This window comes from Anolis carolinensis, chromosome 2 (genome assembly GCF_035594765.1).
Source record: "Anolis carolinensis isolate JA03-04 chromosome 2, rAnoCar3.1.pri, whole genome shotgun sequence".
Classification (NCBI taxonomy): Eukaryota; Metazoa; Chordata; class Lepidosauria; order Squamata; family Dactyloidae; genus Anolis; species Anolis carolinensis.
This window is the reverse complement of record NC_085842.1, coordinates 306,002,954-306,026,099: the sequence shown is the minus strand read 5'-3', so window position 1 is coordinate 306,026,099 and position 23,146 is coordinate 306,002,954. Positions and strand designations below refer to the sequence as shown.

At 39.2% G+C, this 23,146-nt stretch overlaps 1 protein-coding gene across 1 annotated transcript; it reads right to left on the bottom strand.

Annotated features, from left to right (window-relative positions):
• Positions 1-37: 37 nt before the first annotated feature.
• Positions 38-21,263, bottom strand: lman1 (lectin, mannose binding 1). The gene is made up of 13 exons (XM_003225950.4): positions 20,992-21,263; positions 17,295-17,449; positions 17,102-17,209; positions 16,112-16,173; positions 15,142-15,241; positions 13,747-13,870; positions 12,079-12,137; positions 11,328-11,460; positions 9,867-10,051; positions 9,680-9,750; positions 6,002-6,155; positions 4,084-4,205; positions 38-1,916 (listed from the first exon to the last, which is right to left on the bottom strand). Exons 1-13 carry the CDS (start codon positions 21,215-21,217, stop codon positions 1,880-1,882), a joined length of 1,536 nt encoding a protein of 511 aa, XP_003225998.1. The 5' UTR covers positions 21,218-21,263; the 3' UTR covers positions 38-1,879.
• Positions 21,264-23,146: the final 1,883 nt, after the last annotated feature.

The window sequence follows — 23,146 nt, the reverse complement described above, 5'->3', positions numbered from 1 at the left end:
CTGGTTTCAGCTGATTGGAACACAAGATACAATGGTGGTTGCTTCAATATTTTAATATTCAAATTGAAAGCATCACATCTGGGAAAATTGGCATATTGAAAATAAAATAAAAATGTTATCTACACAGGGATTCACATTTCCCCAAATATATTCCCCCTCCCCTCAAAAGGTGGGGGACCAATAGAATCAGTTCTTATAAAATTAAAAGCACCGAAAAATCCCTTTCTACGGTCAAGGTGGCATTTTCTTTGGTGCTGGTGCAAGGAAGCCGAAGGCCAAAAATCCAACATTAACAATCACTTGAGCAGCAGATCATTCTTACAATGACAGCTTTTTATTTTCTACAGTCATTTTTCCAAGGCATTTATAAAAACAAAATCTTGCTGGTGTGGAACTGGACGAGCTATTTGCCCTTTTGTTGTTGCTGCTGGTCTTTGCTAATCTATCCCTATTTGCAAAGCAGCAGGTTCTTCCTTCAGATGTACTACTGCTACCAATGTCATAGCTGGGATTGGTGGAAGGGTTTTTGAAAACCAGGTCTCCATTGCATAGATTTCTTCTTTTCCTCAGAGTCGTCAGGGACAATGACTTCAATGTACGTAATACTGAATGCGGTAGAAGAGTCATTCCCAAAATGCGGACCCTCCAGATACTGATGGACCACAATTCCCAGAATGCCTCACCACTGACCCAATTAACAGGGGCTTTGAGGAGTTGACAAGCTGTAGACTACAGTTGCCTTTTGCTAAACACCCCATTTAGAGGAGTTCCAGTCACATCTGAATCCAATTTAAGGATATGGGATACTTTGATCATGTAAACTTGAAGGCAGCACAAGTAACCAGCCAAAGATAAGGCTGGGATTCATTAATATTTCCTATTTCAGGACCTCCCTAAGAATGTTTACATGAAAAAAGCTGGCAGACAAAATACTTGTGGCTTTTTAAATACAATACTGATCTGGGATTAGCAGTGGGAGAATAAGAAAGGATTAGTGGAGGGAAAATTTGTAGGAACACTGTGAAGTGTTTAGGAAATGCTTCTGGGTTATTGAACACAATGCTTTGGAGATGATAGTGTCTTTCTGAAGGGTTCAATAAAACATGTCCAGTAGGTATTTTGATTTTTAAGAGGCCACCCTCATATTCTCGCCAAGGTGAATTCTAAAGTCATGCAAGCTAAAATCTCTTCCTTGAAGAGAGGTTAAAGGACACCTTTGGAAAAGTATGATCAGTGTCAAAAGTATAAAGAACTATATCAAGCCATGCTGGAAAAGACTACAATTTCCTGTAGATTTTTCCCTTCATGAAAGAAAACCCCACTGAGGACTGAACTATTGCTCTAGAGATTTCTTCTCATTCAAATGTCTGTTGGTAACTGCTGTTTCTGCTCATTTTTCAGCGAGGAAAGGCAGGCCTAAAACAACTTGAAATTTCCCACACCATCTGCCAAGGTTTGGAGACATCTTTCCATAAAACCTGAAGAACAATGAAATTTTAAGATCTCCATCCTGCCAATCAGATCTGAAACAAGTATATGACAGTAAATCTTCCTGGCCACCGCACCTTTCAAAACCAGATAATAATAATAATAAAGTAATGTGGGTGAGTTCTCTTCATGATATTCTTCCATGGAAGTATTGGGACAGTAGAGTAAGGGGCTTCATTCCAGCTTCTCTGGGAAACTCAAGGACAGAGTTACGACTTGTCCCATTTTTGCCACAGTTCTCATTGTTAATTTTGCCTTTTCATCCCAGATTCCACGTATGCAGCAAAAACTCAAGAATTTGAAAATATTGAAGCATTTTCAACACTAAAGTTTCCCTCATTTGCAGCTCACATAATGCTCTGCATATGCCTACTGAAATGCAAACTGGTCATCAAAAGAACTTCTTCGCTGCTGCTTCTTGCTGAGATCTGCACAAACAGAGAGAGATAAATTAGTCAAATGAAATTAAATGTATTTTAAATGCGTTTCTTAGCGGCCTTTCAAAAGCACTTCCTTCAAGTGTGGCTTCAAATACAAAGTGTACCATTCCACATCAATAAAAAAAAATAATGTAACCAGGCTTTTAAAAAAAAACTGACTTAAGTTAAACCAGTAGCAAAAAATAGTACAGTAAAGTCTCACTTATCCAACATAAACGGGCCGGCAGAACATTGGATAAGCGAAAATGTTGGATAAGGAGGGACTAAGGAAAAGCCTATTAAACATCACATTATGTTATGATTTTACAAATTGAGCACCAAAACATCATGCTTTACAACAAATTGATAGAAAAAGCAGTTCAGTACACGATAACGTTATGTAATAATTACTGTATTTATGAATTTAGCACCAAAATTTCGCAATGTATTGAAAAATTGACTACAAAAACATTGACTACTAAAAGGCAAACTACGTTGGATAATACAGAACATTGGATAAGCGAAGCTTGGATAAGCTAGACTCTACTGTATATATAATACCTATCTTCAACTGAAAGCTGAGCAAAACCTTCTTAAAAACAGCCAGCTGTATTTCTTTTGGGAGGGAGCGCCTCCCAAGAGAGGGGATACTTTGTCCAATTCTGGGCACCACAATTCAAGAAGGAAGGTTGCGCCAAATGGGAAAGGGCTTGAAAACCTTGAAGCCCTATGAAGAGCAGCGTAGGGAGCTGGGTATATTTAGTCTGGAGAAGAGAAATCTAAGAGGTGACATGATAACCATGTCATGCTGAAGATAAAGTAAGCTTGTTTGCTGCTCCTCTTGAGCCTAAGACATCAGGGTTCAAACATCAGGAAGAGATTATATCTAAATATTAGGAAGCACTTCTTAACAGTAAGAGGAGTTTGACAATGGAATACACTGCCAGAGTTTAATGGAGTCTCCTTCTTTGAAGGTTTTCAAACAGAGGCTGGATGGCCATTTGTCAGGAGGGTTTTGACTGTGTATTGCTGTATGGCAGAATGAGGTTAGACTACATGGCCACTGTGGTTTCTCCCAATGCTATGATTCTAACTGCCTACCTTAATGGCAAGGAAACAAGCATGTTCTCTGAATGCAATGGTAATATAAGGGTAAGTTCATAACCTCGCTGCAAATGAACTAAACTTGTTTATATGCTGCTCTGCACAGCAAAACCTAGAAAGGTGGCCATTAAAATGTTTTGTTAGTAAATATGTGATTTTCACCTGTGCCCCCCTTGGGATGTCCTGGGTAAGACAGAAGGACCAAAAGTAAATAAACAAGGCCAGAAGTGGGCCATGGCCAGAAAAAGGTTGAGAAAGTGCTGTAGAGCAGGACTTCTTAGACTTTTCCACTCATGACCCCTTTTGGCCCAAGACATTTACTGATAACAAACAAACACTTGCAAGGCTCGCTAAACAGGCTGGTTTTTCTTTTTTATGAAGTACAGTTGAAGCATTTTCTGCAGAGACCATGTAAACACTGCACAACAAATTCATGTAAATGTCTAAAACAGCCACGAGGTTGCCAACATTTGGGACCCTAACATTATGCTAAGACCCCTTTGAGGTCCAGACCCTCAGTTTAAGCAGCAGTGCTCTAGAGAACAAGGGGACATTTTCACCAAGGGGAGGGGGAGGGGCTTCCTGGGTCAGTATACTTTGGCAGCTGACCTCACTTGTTGCAGAAGGATGAGCAATGTTCTCAAATTCTCTTTTAAATTGACAATGCTGTTATCTCTGCTATGTTTTAATTGTATTTATTCTATTTGATTGTATGTCACATTCAGTCCCTTTCTTAAAAGAAAGATAGAAAGATGAACTGAGCAAATGAATGAATAATTGATAAGATGAATCGGTATTCCTTCAGTGACTAAGAAACCCATTATTTTTACATCTGCTGTAATGTTATTTTAAGTTTCTCTACACTTGCTGATGCCTTCTTCTGGAGCATTGTTTCATGCTTGTGGGCCACTAATTCAATTCAACTCTACCACACTATTGTGTGTGTGTGTGTACATGCATCTTCAAATTCCCTAATGGTTGACTTTATGGTGACTCCATGAATTCCATAGGGTTTCCTAGGCAAGGAATAACTCAGAAGTGATTTGCAAAAACATTCACAATAGCTGCTTACCTATACATGATGTAACCAATGAACAATAACGTTTGGACTGCTACAAATACAAAAAAGTGTGTCGTAGATAAACAAGATGGAAACTGTGGCAGCTCTGGACATTTGGGTTTTTCATTTGATGGCTACAAAACAAGATGGTAGAAATTATTTTTCAGCAGGAATAAACCCAGTATGTATTTTTTTAGAGTTATTTATAATGTACTTCCATATAAGAGAATGCAAGACTTAATCTGATGGTGAAATACATGCAATAATATAGGAGAAAGCGAGCCTTACCCTTGAAGGGTAAATCTGGACAACAACACAACACTGACTCCCAGTTTTGAAAGATCCCTAGCCAGAATGTAAGGGAATATGTTTTTCCCCCTATAGGCAAAATCAAACAGTGTTCTGAAGCCATCATTTGCCTACCTTCTAGAACACAGACATGTCAATTCCAACCCTTTCCCTACAGATGGTTTCATAAAAAGGCCTTGGAGATGACATAGGGCAGGCATGGGTAAACTTCGACCCTCCAGGTGTTTTGGACCAACTCCCACAATTCCTAATAGCCAGAGGTCTAAAAAACCTCGAGGATTGAAGTTTGCCCAAGCCTAACACAGGGAGAATGCAGGGCTGCAGATTTTGCCTTTCACAGAGTTTCTGGCACTTCAAGATGTTATTTGGCAGTATGGATGAGGAAGGGAACGAGACACGTTTGCAACAAATCAACAAAACAGGGGCACTTTTGACACTATAACATTATAATGTAAACTGCTTTGGCTCCAGCATCTGGACAGCTGAGATTTGTAATTTAGAGAGGGACATTTAGCATTCTCAGCCAGAGAGCTTTGTGCCTTACAAAATACAAACCCCAAGATTTTACGGGATGCAGATGCAGCAGTTTAAATGGAATCATGGAGCATGTAATATGGAAGCATGTAGGGTTCCACAAGATGTGAGGTGACTACAGGATGATAGTCCTCACTGTTTACACTCAACTCCCTAGCTCTTTCCCTTTATGGGAAGACACACTTACGCATGTTAAATGGTTTATTTTGGTCCTCCTGAACTAGTCTATTGCCCTCACATGAAATTAAAGAACACCAGTATTGAGTTAGGATCCAAATCCTATTCCTCTTAGCTTCTGCACATTGAAAGGGGGGGGGGGAGGAATCTCATCTCTTCTGCTTCAATAGCAAATTGTGTTGGAACAACCCTGCTTCAGGTGAAGGAGCAGCAACCCTTCTGGATTTTAGGAGAGTTTCTCCTTCCTTTTCTAAGTCATTTATTTATTTAATTTATATAACGCTCTTCTTCCCCAGGGGGACCCAGAGCGGTCTTACATAAAGGCAAGATTAATGCCACATCTAATACAAAATATAGTAAAACAAACGATCGTAAAAACACACTTAAAAACCAATATCTTATGTGAAACAAATGTGTGGAATGCTGCCTTCTCTGGACGTGATTTGCAAGACTAGAAGAGTGACTCAACCATGAACTATAAGCACATTATGATGCTCCAGCCTGTTCTTATAGATATTGCTTCCTGCACACATGCTAACTGGCAATGCTATCATGAACCAAGTCAGTTGTACAGAAATCACTCAGCAGTAAAATGAAAAATTGTCCTCAACTGCATGTTTTCGAACTGCTAGGTTGGCAGAAGCTGGAGCTAACAGCGGCCACTCCTGCCGCTCCCGGGGTTTGAACCTGGGACCATTCGGTCTGCAAGTTCAGCAGCTCAATGCTTTAACACACTTCGCCACCGGGGCTCCTTATGGAGACATAGCTATCTATAAAAGTAGCGATCACGCAGCTCTAATCCATTTGTTCAGCACGTTTTGACACCTATTCCCAAGGTTGCAAATTGGTCCCTGAATGACAGCGTATGGACTCACTAAACTGCTTGAACATAAGACACAGAAAACAGTACCACATTTCTCTGGACTAGATGTTCGATGTCCCTCTTTACGACATGGAGATGATCCTTGATGTCATTGAAGTGCTGGGTTGTTTCATAGACTCCCCCAACTGACCCAGCATGCTGAATACCACTGACTAGCTTTAGAGCTTCTCCGATGGAATTTCTGGAAGGAAAGAAAGAAAAACCAGTTCTCAGCACCAGCAACTCTTGGCTTTCTGAATCTTTTATTTGTAGGTCTCCTTAAGTCAATTTGAAAAGTCCAGTTTCTTTCCTGGGGGAATCCTTTGTTGGGAGGTGTTAACCTGATTGTTTCATGTCTGGAATTCCCCTGTCCTCTGAGTGTTGTTCTTTATTTACTGTCCTGATTTTAAAACAACAAAGAATTCCCCCAGGCAGGGAACAGCCAGGCGTTGAAGCTGCCAGGCTACTCAATGCTAATCAAGCTGGACAAACAACATTCAAACTTGCCTCAGGCAGACAAGAGTTATTTTTCCCACCCTGAACATTCCACAGATATATATACCCCACTTGCCTAGTTTCCAACACCTCACAACCCTTAGGATGCCTGCCATAGGTGTGGGTGAAGCTTCAGGAGAGAATACTTCTGGAACATGGCCATACAACCCAGAAAACTCACAGCAACCCGGTGATTCCAGCTATGAAAGCCTTCGACAACAGAATGGAATACATTTAACCACATTGTTCTATTTGATTTGGCAAATTATTTCAGATCTCACAAGCCAATCTAATGTTTGTCTCCTCAAAAGTAAGTCCCTGAATAAGACTGGAGTCTTAATCCCTCTCTAAGCACACATTTCTACTCTTGAAAAAAATAAGCAGATGAGTGAATTGAATGATTTGAATCCAAATCTTCCAAAGCTTTAAATAATATCATAATTTGAAAGAAACTGAAATCTCCTTCAAGACAGCAAAACAACCTCACTGTGCTTTAGGGATAACGGAAGACTTAAGACCTATGGCTCACGATTACCTTTTACATGACAATTCATTTCCTGCAGGCATCAATGCAATACAGAGTATTATCTTGGCATAAACTCCTTTCTGCTCTTACAGAAAAGAAAATTAAAGCCATAAAAAGTGCACACTGTAACCGGTGATATTACAAATCTAAACTGATTGGATAATGGAACCAAGCATGGCCCTTAATCAATATGTTCTTATAATTTTCTCTTGTTGTGATGCCTCTTCCCAGTTGCAAAGAGGATTAGTTGAATATCAACATCTGACTTTAATCCCTTCTTCCTTAACAGAATAATCAATGCCCATGTTTAAATTTATTTTAAACTTTCTTCGGACAAAGGTGCCTTTACTGCAACTCTTTGTTTACTGCCTTTGTCTGCAATCTTTACCAAAGCTCCTTATTCAACCATATAATAATCATAATTGCAACATTTAAGTAACTAAAATACATTCAATGCCTAAAGACCAAAAACATACCATAGTTGAGGAGAGAACATTTGCAGATATTACTGTGTAATACTTATAATCCAAAAAGGTGGCCTAAATCCAGTTGCTAATTCCAATCAGAGTAAGCCCACTGGATCAGTGAGGTTAGCATAAGTATTGACTTACTCTTTAATAACAATCGATTTGATATTTCTACTCTAACTAGAACTATCTGTTGGATTTAAGTCAGAGGTTTTATTTGTACACAAAGGATGGAAGGTTTTTTTAAAAAAACAAAATCATATGAAGAAACACACATTAAAATTAAAGAAATGTGCTTCTTAAACCATCCCAAAATTCAATATTTTAACTTTAGAGGAAGTTATGTTGTAACGGTCCAGGTACAGTAGAGTCTCACTTATCCAAGCCTCGGATTATCCAAGCCATTTTTGTAGTCAATGTTTTCAATATATCGTGATATTTTGGTGCTAAATTCGTAAATACAGTAATTACAATATAACATTACTGCGTATTGAACTGCTTTTTCCGTCAAATTTGTTGTAAAACATGATGTTTTAGTGCTTAATTTGTAAAATAATAACCTAATTTGATGTTTAATAGGCTTTTCCTTAATCCCGCCTTATTATCCAAGATATTCGCTTATCCAAGCTTCTGCCGGCCCGTTTAGCTTGGATAAGTGAGACTCTACTGTATGTTAGTAACCAAAGTTCAAAACTTATTGAAACCAAAATTATTTTTTGTCTTCCCTGTTTGACAGGTGGTGTTTAACTGTCACAGTATACACATCAGAAAAGAATTAATTTGTTACCTGCTTGCAAGGAATAACATAATTAAAATATATATTTTAGCGTAAACAAAAAAGTAAATTACAAAGGCTAATCTCTTTAAAATACTACTATTTGATACAAATTTTAAAAACCCACAAGTTTTAAATACAATAACAGTTGATAAGAGGGCACTGACATTCAACAAAGCTCCTTTTAAAAGAGACACAGACCAACCTCCTCGAGTTGACAACATAAGTCAGAAGTCTATTCTTATAAAGCGATTAGGAAACATCTTGACATGGAAAATTACATAGACATTAAGTCTCTTCCTTCCAGGGTTGACCCAAAAGACAGAGGGATGTTCATTTGTTTTTGTTATTTTTTATCCATTACAAGACATTCTTTAATCTCAAGATGAAAATATTAAGATGATGTTATGCAAAAGCTTCCTTAATAAGTAGTCACTAAAAGGGCAGGCTTCTGATATTAACAATGAAATCTAATTTACTTTTCTACTACAAAGATTTGTGAAGAATATTAAAACGAAAGCTGTCTCCAAAGAACACGGGTGAAAATGGAAGTACATTCCATAATCTTTAGTCTATAAAAGCTGACCTACTTAGGTACACTGAAGGAGCTGTCCTTGAACTATTAATATTGGTAAACACCACAGTCCAGAACCATTATACAAAGACCCCAAGACATTTCTTACAAAGCACTGCAAGGTTTACCACTGTTCCTATGTTCAAGACCACAAATGAATACAAGGAGGACACAAGACTCATACACTTTCTAAGATCTTTCCCGTAAGGTCTCAATTAATGTAGAAATTAGAAAAAAGAAGGTGCTTACACCCACCTACAAGGGATTCCCACCAACAAGAAATACATCTGGCAGAAAGTAAGTAGCTACAGCCTACTGATTTCAACTCCAAAATGATCTTAATCTAATTCTGTAGAAGCATAGGACACATATGCAAGACGGAATCATGAAGAACAGCAGTGCAAATAAGGTAGCTAGAATGAATACTGATCCTCATTCCAAACTCTCTCCAAAGATCAACAATGTTCCACAGTGAAGCATAATTCTATTAACAAGACTGATGGTAATGAAGGTTTACACTTGATAACTTTTACTGCACAAAAAACTAACCTCATCATTGTTTACCCCATTGCAGTGTGAAACAAGTATCTGTAGACATTACCAGTACTTTGTAAATAGATTTTACTTGATTGCTTGACTAGGATATGGATTAAAAGATAAAGAATCTTAAATCAAGGAAATTAAAAAACTTGAAGTATTTTTTAAAGAAGAACTAAAGGATAATAAGGCTCCAAGAATAAGGAAGAATTATAATGAGCAATGCTATTTTTAAAATCCTCTGTTATTCTTTGGTTATCTGTACAATTCATACCAACAATAGTATCTATATCGCACAACAGAAAATCAAATAACCAGGCTATTACGCCCTTTTTCACATAGTTGCTCTTACTTCATTTCACCAACTTGTTTTAGGACCTCCTCTTGAGTCTTCACAAAAATGTCAATTCCCTGCTGGGAGACCTTCAATAAAAAAAAAAACAAACACACTCCATCAATAGTCTTGCTGAAGAATGGCAAAGAAAAGAATTGTGACACCAGTAGGGAAGACACACATATCAGGGAGTGTGTTTCACTACCTGCCCTGGAACACCAGTCGATCTTTTGGAAATTTCATCTGTTAACGAAGAGACGTATCTTCTCTGCTCATCCAGAATCATATTTAATTGCCTGTTGAGTTGCTTTATTTCTAGATGTATTCGGTTTTGACCTTCGAAGATTTGCCTTAGTTCACGATCACTGACTGTCTCATAAAGATCTTCCGCTAAGAATAACAATAAAAAGGACATTCCAGTTATATGCTCTCGATTGGACACCACTCATTTACCCATATGGCTAACAATTTCCCATTTAAGCATTTGAATACCTTCAGCTATACTTCTAACTGGCCATCCACCACATTAATTGGTGTTCCCAATAACACAGGACAATACAAAAGAATGAACAAAGCATATTATCAGGGATACAAACACCTATATTAAACTGTTTATTTAACAGTGCAGTCCTATACATGCTATCCAGAAATAGAATTTGACACAATGGCTGGGGAGATAAAAAACCATTTGTAGTGGAGGCTCCTTCTTTGCAGGCTTTTAAGAAGAGCCTGGATGGCCATCTATCGGGGGTGCTTTGACTGCTATGAGTTTTCCTGCTTCTTAGCAGAATGGGGTTGGACTGGGTGACCCACGAGGTTCTTCCAACTCTATGATTCTAGGAGATACTGCTGCACAATCAGCTACATAATGAAGGGTCCAAAGGGATCTTGCTGGGAAATATTCACACGAAGTTAAAACTGTATAAGAATTTAGCATACAACTTAGCATCTTGGTTTTGATTTACACATAGGTATGTTTCCTTAACACAAGGGCAATTGCAAGTTTGCATGAAACCGAAGGTCGCAGACACAGAACTAAATATGTGGTGCCATTTCCCATTTGCATGCAGATGTCCACTGAGAACTGCAATTGTGAATTCTACATCAGTTTGTGTATTCAGCTGAGTAGTGCTTAATTCACTACTGCATAATCACCATAGAACTCCATTGGTGTACACTCCACCTCTTTGATATGTCTGTGATATCTACCATGATATCTACCATATCTACCATCCTGAATCATGTGTGATTTTTGCTCCTATGCTCAAACAGCAAGAGAAGGCATTTCATGAGAGTTTGATAATAAAAAGCAAGGATAAATTATCCAAATCTTTTAATAGTATTATTCAAAATCATTTTAGGTTGCTCTGTATACTGGGCAACAGATAAAGGGAATAAAGACACAAGAAGATGACCAATTATATTCAGAGTTCATGCAGCTATTTGCAGTGTTACAAACTGAAGTATAATGTAATGGCTCTCCAAAGTTTACAGGGCTTCCATTGCACTAACTCTGGAGCTTCAGAAATTTCTATAACCATTCCTCATGCATACATTATAACAAAGACTCATATTCATTTAGTATCAAATAAAGATGAATGTAACACTAGGAAAGCAAATATGCAAATTGAGTTATGCATTCCAAGCCCATCCCTTGGCCACTTACTGGGATGCCCTTCCATGTCAGGATGCTCTTTCTGAAATTCCTCCTTCTTTTTGTCCAGCTCTTGCTGGAAATGCTCAAACTGTTCTTGATACTTCTCCTTGTCCTTTTCTGGAATTTCTGCATCAGGTGGAGGCTTCAAAACAAAATTTGAAAGAGAATTATTTAATGAGAAACCCTAAAAGCTTATTAAAGCTTAAAAAAATTTCTGCACTGGGATATGCCCTACTGATATCTAGAAGTGGAGTTGGGCAATACATCTTCATACAGATGCAATGAAATGAGAGCATTAAATACACTCAATGACTGCTTGGAGCAGTTACCTTCCCACCAGAGCGGTACCTATTGATCTACTCACATTTGCATGTTTTCGAACTGCTAGGTTGACAGAAGCTGGGGCTAACAGCAGGAGCTCATCCTGCTCCCAGGATTCAAACTGTCAACCTTTCAGTTAACAAGTACAGCAGCTCAGCAGTTTAACCCGCTGAATCACAGGGGCCTGATGCTAGAAATATTAATGCTTTTTTTCCATTTTACAAGAATGCTGCGCCCTAGCCCTTGTGGAAGCTGAGGTCCAACCATATAGGTATCATATCATAATCAATACAAATAGATCATGCTCACTGAGAAGAGAAACTCTTTTAACTTAATATGAAATTCTATAATGAATGGGGAAAACCTTTCTTTCCACAAATCCCCAGTGAGTGAGTGAATTTCAAGTACAGTATTTGCAATTATCTAAAAGGATGCCTACCGCTTCTTTGCCAGGCTCCGTCAACTGAAAGGTTAGGAAAGACAAGACATCATGGTCATCTGGAGAAAAATCCCAAACAGATCAAGTTATGAGTTCCTCTCATCTTGGCACAGTAGAAAGACTTGTCAATATAAAAACAAGTATGCTTTCATCAAGTCCACAATGTGATTATCCCCTGACTGTTACACTTGACAACTGCTTGGCGGCATCAACGTGTATATGTCCAGCAAGGCTTATAAGGTGATGGGGCAAGTGCTAGGATGCCTGAGGACCTCTACATCTTGGCATCATCACCTTTTCAGATTTTATTTTTAAAAATATTACTATGAAAACCTGACATTTAATAAATATATAGCAGATCAGAGGGCTGCAACAGTTCTCTTGTTTTTCCCAATCGTCTTTGCGTTCACATCCTCAATGCAACTCCATAGATGGATGCTACAGTGGGGTTAGAAACACCCAGGGTTCAGATGAGGGAAGAAAAATGTGTCAAGATAACCATCTGTAAGCTATATCTCTAGGAGTGTGGTAAAATGGGGTTATGCCACCAACAATAAGACACTGAATAAAATGGCAGTGGTCATTTGCTATGGTCAGCAAAAGACTGAAGTAAAGGAGATCAACTTAAAGCAATAGGTATTTTAACTATTGCCAGGAGCTTAGCCACTTTAGTCTGTTTCAACAAAGTCAAAAGACTTGTTGGCAAGTTCACTTGGCATAATCATTTGTGAACTGCGGCCTCCTATTCCTCTTGAATCAGCTCACAATCCACAAAATCTTATGCCAAATAATTCTTGTTTGTCTTTAAGTTGTCATAAGGCTTCTGGTTGTTTAAGAAGGGATTACATAATACATGTTCAGATTTACTAGATGCTGTAGAGTAGTTGGAAAGATCTTGTCCACATGTTTAGAATCTGTTGTTAGGGGTTCACTGCACTTTCAAAGGCCAGTGCAGACCCCAAACAGAACCTGTTGCGCTTTGGATCCCCACTATAGTGTTTACTATGAATTCCTGTAGCTATAACCTGGGTCTTCTTACCAGCAGGGCTGTTGGAATAATAATAGGCAACATGGCTGCTTTCCAAAGAATGACAAGGTCTGTGCACCCAAGAGAGCTCTGAGTTTATGTTTCCTCGTCTCGCTTTTCTACCCCAATGTTGTAGGCAGCCACATTGTTTCAAAGCCCTCAGGAACAATTTGCCTTATCATTAGGGAAATAAGCAAATCTGCTATACAAGGAACATATTCCACTACGACTAGTCAATTCTTTGAATTCATTTACAGTAGATCTTAAGATCTCAACATAACAAAAGAATGCCTCTAGTAGTAACACAAGCTCAATAGTAGTCACATTAACACAGCTATTGATTTTATTCTCTTCCTTCTTGAAGAGCAGTTCATACAAAAAATACATTGTCTCTTAAAACAGCATTGATTGCACAAGTGCCAAGAACCATACAGGCATTCAAGTGGAAGGAAACAGCCAGTCCAACAACTTCAACTTGTACACCCTGTCCTCTTAATTCCTCCCAAAGACTTTATCAGTTAGTGCTAGTCATAACTGCTGATTCTACAGTTGGTGAATTTGCAAGCATTTTGTGTGGTATCAAGGAAAGAAATCATCCCTTACAAAATAAGGATAAGTTTATCTTTAGTATTAAAAATCACCTGCAAGACCACCAGTTGCTGCGGAGATTCCAAAGTATCCTTGAGGTGGTAGCACCATACTTTCTATTTTGGCACAAAACTCATAGTCTTCTTTGTCTGGAGTGAAGCCATTGTTTATCAATACCTATGAAAAGAGATGCAAAGATATAAATCTGCCTTACAAAGACCTAAACTGGGTCTACACTGCCATATAATCCAGATCAATGCACTTAATCTGCATTCTGAAACTGTATTATATGGCAGTGTAGATCCAGCCTTAGTACTTCACACTTTGCTCAGCAATCTCTCCAGCAATGCTTATAGACTACACTGCCATATAATTCAGATCAATGCACTTAATTTGCATTCTGAAACTGTTTTACATGGCACTGTAGATCCAGCCTGAAGCCAACTTTGTACCTAGGCCAACAATGTGAATACAACAAACAGTGACACTCCAAGGAGTTTTTCTAGTTCTGCCATCCAGGCTATGGAGATGGTAGTCTCCCTAGACTAGGCAACCTCTGCATGTAAAACTTGCATAATTATGTCAAGTTGGCAACGTTAACCCAGCTGTAGAACATATCTGTATAATGTATGCATGCACACCCACTCACACATCATAAAAAGTTCTCCACTGCCCTATGTTCAGCTTATGCCATTTTAGATGAAAAACCTGTTTTGGGGGAAAGGCAAATATTTATTCCAACATCTTAATCTACCTATAATATCAGTGATGAAATTACAACTTAAAACACTAACTTATCACTACTATGGAGACCCAGCTGTTATGTTATTTCTCAGTATAAGCTCATATACAAGAGTCAGCATAGTGTAGTAGTTTGAGCACTGAACAAATATTGCTAAGAAAATTCCACAAGTTGGAAATGACTTGAAGTCACAAAATAAGCTGAAAATATAATCAGTGGCAGTGCAAAGCTGCACAGTCCCTCAAACACTAATACATAGTACAGTAGAGTCTCACTTATCCAACACTCGCTTATCCAATGTTCTGGATTATCCAACGCATTTTTGTAGTCAATGTTTTCAATATATCATGATATTTTGGTACTAAATTCATAAATACAGTAATTACTACATAGCATTACTGCGTATTGAACTACTTTTTCTGCCAAATTTGTTGTCTAACATGATATTTTGGTGCTTAATTTGTAAAATCATAACCCAATTTGATGTTTAATAGGCTTTTCCTTAATGCCTCCTTATTATCCAACATATTCGCTTATCCAACATTCTGCCGGCCCGTTTATGTTGGATAAGTGAGACTCTACTGTATATTTCACCATTTCCTCCTTCAAAAGAAACCTATTTGGCAATTTTTGGAACTGTAAGTAATATTTAGATTCAAGTCTTAAATATACACATAAAACCTAATAGGAATTTGAGAGTACTTGCCGTCAGTGTCTTTTGATAGTATGTGATCTTTGCTCGGACTGGGTAAGGCTTGTTACGAAAATCTCTTTGACAGGATGCCAAAGCTTGCGTTGAACCATCACTTTAAGAGGGAGGACATAGAAATAAAAACTTCAGAACAAAGATTTAAAGAACCACAGTTTACAAGTCTTGAACAACATCACAAAACCAGAACAAAAAGGGCAGGCAAAGGAAGTTAAACCACAGATGGTTATCTCTAGTATGCCCTCCTGCATCACAGAATTCTGCCTGCCTGTGGCAGACTGGGAAGGTGAAGAAGACTATTTTTGGATTCTTGTTGTATACTGTTCATGTAATTCTGGCGGGTAAGAAAAAAAAATGGACAGGTTCCACAAGAGTAACCTGAAGGCATACACACTGCCACCCTCAAGGAACTATGCTATCTAAGGGGATATGGCAGGGATATGCGAGTGAAATTGCCCTTTTAAGTGGGATGCGAGACAGAAGAGCATATAAACTGATCTAGTGCTGGTAGGTAAGAAGAGTGGGAGTTGGAAAACTGATTTGTGTGTAGTTGGAGATGCAGGAAGAGACTCTTAAAGTAATGCTATGTTCCATTATGCCTTTGCCCCAGTATCTGGTGAGAGGCCCTACTCTCTGTGCTCCAGCTGCCATTGCTCTTGCCTCTGAGAGAGAGAAGAACAGCCAGCATCTGCAGGACTTGATCCCCCAATGACATCCCCCTTTTCTTATGAGTCATCTCTTGTTTAGATTGTAAACCTGGGTAGCAGGGAATTGTCAAATTCCCAATTTGAAAGGCACTCTGGGAAGCTGTTTTGGCTGAAGTGCTGGGTATAAATACTCTAAGCAAATAATACTATCTGTTTTCATCACTGCAATCTTCTGGAATTAGGTACAAAAGATAGAATACATTTAAAACTAGAGATCTCTTTCTGTAAATGGACAAAGATCAGGCAAATATGCAACTTACTTTTGATGATCATAATGAAGCTTGCCATTATTTCCAACAATAACCACTGCTGGGTTGTTTTTCTAAGGAAGAGCAGAAATCAAAATAAAAGTATGTTCAGACTCAACAATAACATTAAACATCAGAAATTCTTTCACCAGTGTCTTGAAACTGTCTAAGAAGAAAATACAGTGTTCTTCTGAAGTTCAGATTTCAAAAATGTGCATTCATCATCATGAATGCTCTTATCAATGTTGATATTTCCTATCTTATCAGAAAATACACAATGCCAACTTAAAATATTAGTATTCAGTGTAAGCAGGGAACAGGGAAAGGCACCGTTCAGAAACTGAAATAAAACCTAATGGCCTAATACACAACTGGAGAAATTAAAGGCACTAACGTTTAAGACAGCACTTTGATCTTTCCCCACAATCTCACTGATGCTTTCAAAAATTTGAATGTCTGAAACTTTTTGGGAACCATAAATACCCCCACACTACTTGCATGCAACATGAAAAGGGACAAGAAATGTATGGAGAGTGGCCATAATATTTATATTGAACAGTTTAACACTTGAGCACTATTAGCTCAAAAGCAACAGTGGGGCAAGATGTTGCCTTTATTTGTGGGCTTCCATAACTTATTTCCAACCCATTGAGGTCTATCTCAACTATGCAGAATGCTAGTTGAGACAGACCTTTGGCCTGATCCAACAGATGGAAAAGCATAATTTTATTTCAATACATTAAAGTATACCCTTATATTATGTATTATGCATACTAATTCAATTAGTAGGTTAACTGCATTCTTACATATACGTAATTGGAAACAAACTTCATTCAAAACAAATAAGGGTTGATCTGGAGAAAATATATAGGGGGACACTAAGTTCTCACATTCTCCCTCCTGTGTATCCAGATGCCCATTTCCTAACCATCTCATACAAACTGGAGCTGCGCATAGAAAGCAAAATTCTACCTATTAAACATTTTCTGCATGTCCACTAACCTTTGCATCATTGTCAAAGGAGTCAAAGAAGACACCAACACCGTTCCAGTTGTCAGCTGCTCCAAAAACAGGACCTTCTAAGCCTTGCTCTTCTGTAAACCAGACAGCCTGTTCAGAAAAATTCAGACCTACGTTTTAGGCATCCCAGTTTGTACCACTGATTGGTGTTTGCAAAGGTAACCATTCCACATACCAGTCCATCAGCTCCTACTCGCCCTCTTCCTGTTACTCGGAAGGTCACTTCAATCTCCCAATATTCAAATATGGATTTGCTTTTTGTCCATACTGATCCCCTCTGACTTTTTAATGATGGAGTTATCCTTATCTGATCAGCACTGGGAATAGCATCTGAAAAGAAAATTAGTAAAGTTAGTGACTTTTTTCTTTATATGGGGATTTCTTTTTCACTTTTGCATCCTTTCAATATAATTTTATACTGTTTAAAGAAAGATGTTTTGATTATTTTAAAAAGCTTTTATTGTCAGTTTTTAATACACTACTAGCCGATACAGTGCCCAGAATTGCCGCTGTCCCCATCCCATCTTTCTTTCTTTCCGTCCCGCCCCTTCCCTTCTCATTTTCTTTCTTTCCTTTCTTCCTCCCTTCCCCTCACACACATACCACCTTTCTTTCCCAGTTACATCACAGAGGGTCTCTTCACCTAGCAACAGTCAATTCAGTGACATCACAGAGGTCCTCTTCCCTTAGCAAAAGCCGTTGTACAAACAGATAAATTGACTTTTCAGTATAGAGATAGTGCCTCCAATTGTAGAAAGTATTTTACATAACTGAGAAGAGTCATTTCTTTAACAATTGACCCTTATCCTAAGGGGTAAAGTGCAGTAAACACAATATATCACCACTGCCAATATTTGAGCCCTATAAATATCTTGTGAGGGTCCCCAGATGTTTTGGACTACAACTCCCAGAAATCCTAGCCAGTTTACCAGTTGTTAAATTTTCCAGGAGTTAAAGGCCAAAACATCTGGAGATCAACAGGTTGAGAACCACTGTCTTAGATAATCATGACTGGCCCAAGTATTGGTTAAATGTAGACTTTTGACAGTAAGTGAAAGAGGAAACCACACAATTTATCTTTGGAAGAAGAAAATGCCATCTGTAAATCACATCGTAGAAACCATCCTGTGTCTACAGCAACAAGTAATGTAATATCAGTTTCCAACAGACCTCCTCAACCTCTGAGGATGCCTGCCATAGATGTGGGCAAAACGTCAGGAGAGAATGCTTCTGGAACATGGCCATACAGCCCGGAAAATTCACAACACACATAACTAAATGTTTGCAAATATATTTTCATAAACCCCCTATATTACACTTCAATTCTGAATAAAAGCACCTATCAAACCATCCATAAACTATAAGATATTATTTTATATCGATGTTTAGAGTTTTTAAATGCACTTGTTTATTCCCTATTTATGATTTTCAAACCCACTGTCCTAAAATTTGAGAGTTTGACCAGCTCTTGTTGGATTTGCCGCATTATCTCAAGAGCTTGTTTAATCAGTGACAGAATAGTAAACACAAAGCTATAAAAATTAAGGTCAGCCCACTAGAGTTTTCCACTATATGCTTTAACAGGAGCACATTACCTTTATTTGGAGAGTGCAAAAAAACTCATGATAATAGGAGATAAGAAGCATTGCTGGAGAGGTTGCTGAGCACAGTGAGAAGCACTATGGCTGGTTCTCCACGGCCATATAATCCAGTTTCAGAATGCAGATTACCTGCATTGAACTGGACTATACAGCAGTGTAGGCTCATAATAATCCAGTTCCAGAATGCAGTTAATTTGCATTCTGAAACTAAATGACGCGGCAATTTAGATCCAGCCTAAAAGTCAACCCTTCATTTATGTCAATAGTGACACATCACCATAAAGCGGCAAATGGTTTCGTATCCAGACATTTCCAGAACTAGCAAATAAGCAACTGCAGAAATATCAAGAACTGACAGCAGATAGGACTTTGGCCTAAATGAGAAGAATACATTCTTTCCTAAAGTGTACAATCTAACTACTCACAGCTGTGGCACTAGTATTGGTACATACAGTGGTGTCAAAGTACTATAATTCTGCAGTGCAGCAATGATTTTCACAGCGCTTTCTTAGGCAAGGTATACTCAGAAATGGTTCTGCCAATTCGTCCACTGTCTGCGGCACATGGGATTCATTGGCAATCTCCCATCCAAGTACTAAGCAGGTCTGACTCTGCTTGGCGTCACAAATCAGCCAAGATTTGAAACCTTTATAGAGTATTTAAAGTGGACCAGAGTTACTTACCACATTCATACAGGCTTGGAAGTGCACATAAATATGAAATGGAAAAATAAAGAACTACTCTCAAAAGAAAAGTGGACTATAAAAGTGTTAGACCTGCTGGAAATGGACAAGTGGTCTGGTTTAATAACAAGGAAGTCAATTCAGATCATTTGTATCACATATAATGAAAAAAGAAAATGTAAAATTGTTTGGACCCGCGCAGATGCGACTGATAGGGACGAGAGACAGGGCCTTCTCGTGGTGGCTCCTCGGCTGTAGAACTCCCTTCCCAGTGAGATTAGATCAGCCCTCTCCCTCCTGGTGTTCAGAAAACAACTCAAAACCTGGCTATGCAAGCAGGCGTTCGGAGAGTGATAGTACTATTGAAGCAGCTAAGTAACAACCACAGGACTAGTGCAATGGTTAAAATGTCTAATACGTTTATGTCCATATTTGATGCTTTTTGTATAGTTTTGAAATGGTTTTAGCTCTTATTTCTATGTTACTGATTTATATATGGTATCTATTGCTTTTATAGTATGTGCAGCATTGATTTTTTGCCATTTATTACATTGTACACTCTTTTAAGTACCCCCAGGGGTGAGAAAGGCAGTATAGAAATACAATAAATAAATAAAATAAATATTACAAAAAAACTGATTTTATATTAATTTTTATTTAAAGTTTCTGTTCTTTGTGGCTTTTCCAATAACTTGCGAGTTCCCGTTAACTGAGGGCCTACTGTACAAAAAAATTGATATAAATTAATAGATGATAACAAAAGGAAATGCACATAAATGCCAGAGGGGTTCCTCATTTCCTCATATTCTCTAAGATGAGAACCTTGGAGACAGCTGTACTCTGCACATGTCCAAAGGCCCCACCCTGCACAGGCCCAGAGATCTTGTTTTATTTAGCTGAACTCTGCACAGGCCCAGAGGCCCTGCTACTTGAGCTGCACATGCCCTGAGGTTTTGCTTTACTCAAGGGCACTCTGCACAGGCCCAGAGGCCCTACTTTGCTCAGCTGCACTCTGCACAGGCCCAGAGACTCTGCTGTACTCAGCCGCACTCTGCACATGTCCAGAGGCCCTGCTTTACTTAGCTGCACTCTGCACAGGCCCAGAGGCCCTGCTACTTGATCTGCACGTCCAAAACTCCTGCTTTGCTCAAATGCGCTCTGCACATGTCAAAAGGCCATGTACTTTACTGCCGCATGTCAAAAGGCCATGTACTTTACATTACACAGGCCCAGAGGCTTTTTTATTCTGCTTCACTATGCACATGTCCAGAGGCCCTGCTTTGCTCAGCTGCACTCTGCACAGGCCCAGAGACTCTGCTGTACTCAGCTGCACTCTGCACATGCCCAGAGGCCCTGCTACTTGAGCTGCACATGCCCAGAGGTTTTGCTTTATTCAGGGGCACTCTGCACATGCCCAGAGGCTGTTTCACTCTGCTGCACTCTGAACATGCCCAGAGGCCCTGCTACTTGAGCTGCACATGCCCAGAGGTTTTGCTTTACTCAGGGGCACTCTGCACATGCCCAGAGGCCCTGCTGCTTCCCTCTGCAGCTGCACTCTGTCCCCTCGCCCCGCTGGTCGGACACCTACTTCCTGTGTGAACCCAAAAGGGCACGGCGCCGTCCCCCTGCACCAAGTGCGGCCCCTTGAAGCTGTATTTGTACTCGAAGCGCCGGTGAGGAGCCACGGGAGCCGCGTCGCCTCCGCCTTCCGCCTGGCCGGTGCCCTCCGCGAGGGGAAGCAAGAGCAAGGCGGCCCACAGCACCCGCTCCCCGGCGCCGGCCCACCTCCGCTTCTGCACCCAGCGCGCCGCCATCTTGCTCTTCGCCGCACGCAGCCCGGCTCGGCCAACAGGGCGCTCCGTGATTGGCCGAGGCCGATGAGGGGCGGGGCCTGCGAGCGGCCAAAGGGTAAAAAACGCGGCGGGTATTTTTTCGAAATGGGGCGTGGCCTCGTTGTCCCCGCCCACTTACAGGGAGAGGGAGGTGACTTCTACAGTGGCTCCGCCCACAATTGCCACCAGCGTTTTTAAATAACAAACTGTTTTAAGCCCTTGTGACGTAGTTGATGGTTCGCTGCAATTGTCCAGGTGTGTGGGACTTCAACTCCCACAATTCCTAACAGCCGGTATAAGTGATATGCAAATATAAATAGATTTATATAAATATCTAAAATATATAAATAAATAAAAATAGAAAGTTCATATGCTAAGTACACCTCAGGATAGCTGCCTCCATATTTATATTCTCCCTACACTTCACTCTTTTGTTAAGCATGTTTAGAATAATAATGTGAATACATTGACAATTTATGCCAGGCTAAAGATCAGATTCTAATTTTATAAAGTAACATTTTCCAACTCCTTTATATATGGATCATTTTTTCAAAAATCCGTACAAGTTTACAATTCAAAAAGAGACGACATTCAAAGAAAAGGAAACAATGAGGGAAGAGGAATAAAAACATTCTAGTAGCTGGTTAAAGTTACAAACATCCTGGAAGAATTCTTGAACAAGGATTTCAAAGCATAAAATGATTCATACATATCTTATCAAGGAATTCCAGGTGTATTACCTGTGACTGAAATCCAGTTAATGGAGTTTTATCTCACTGTAGAAGTCAAATAATGGGATAGTGTACAAATGTTTGTGTTACCATAAATTATCCTTTGTGAGCAGATATTGCAACAATTTTCCAACCTACACGCTTTTATCAATGTGTACTTTTTATATTTCTTTCACATCACCAGTGTTTTTATCTGATTCAATTTACCTAGTTTTAATGCAGCACAAAATTTGTTTCTCCTTATAATAAACTAGCTTTGCCTGGCCACGCGTTGCTGTGGCTTATGGGAATTATTTGTTGGCCAGGTGGAATAGGAGTGAATAGCCTTGCAGCATGAAAGTCTGGCCGTTTTGTGGAGTGGTTGGAGTGGTAGCATTAATCAAAGAGGCGCTTTGAAGTGTGGGTACTTCCTTAGTAGGGGAATTCTTGTTTGGCCAGACTGAATGGTATTGAATAGGTTTGTAGGTTAAAAGCCTGGTCGGTTTGCACATAAGGTATTGTTGCTAGGCGAGGTTGAATGGGACAGAGTAGTGTTGTGGTTTCAAAGTTTGGGGGTTTTGTATGTAGAGGAAATATTGGTTGACGTGGTTGAAAAGTATTGAATAGCCTTGATGGTTGTAAGCCTGGTCGGTTTTTACCTTGCAGAATCCTTGGTTGGTCAGTTTGAATAGGAATTAATAGTGTCGGTGTGGGAGGTTTGAATGGTGGAATTAGCCACCTTGATTAGTTTTTAATGGCCTTGCAGGTTGAAAGGGTGTTTGTTTACTGTCTGGAGGAATGTTTTGTTGGGAAGTTTTAGCTGGCCCTGATTGTTTCGTTTATAGAATTCCCAATTTCCCTGCTTTCCGAGTGTTGGTCTTTATTTTGTCTCCTGGTTTTAAAGATCATATTGTTTTCTCTTATATACCATACTAAGTCTTATATATTGTATTTATAATGTTATATTAGGTGGTTAGAATTGGATTATATGAGGTCAGGTGTACATAGTTGTATAAAATGTAGACTGAACTGGATTAGATGGCAGTGTAGAGTGAAGGCGATGTCATAGAGGAATATTATTTAGATAATCCAAGGTAGATAATCCAGTTTAAAGGAGATATTGGCAGATGTGCCTTGGTATTCTGGGTAATATTGTTGTGTGGCAGGGGTTTGAGTGTAGACTGCCACATAATGGAGTTGA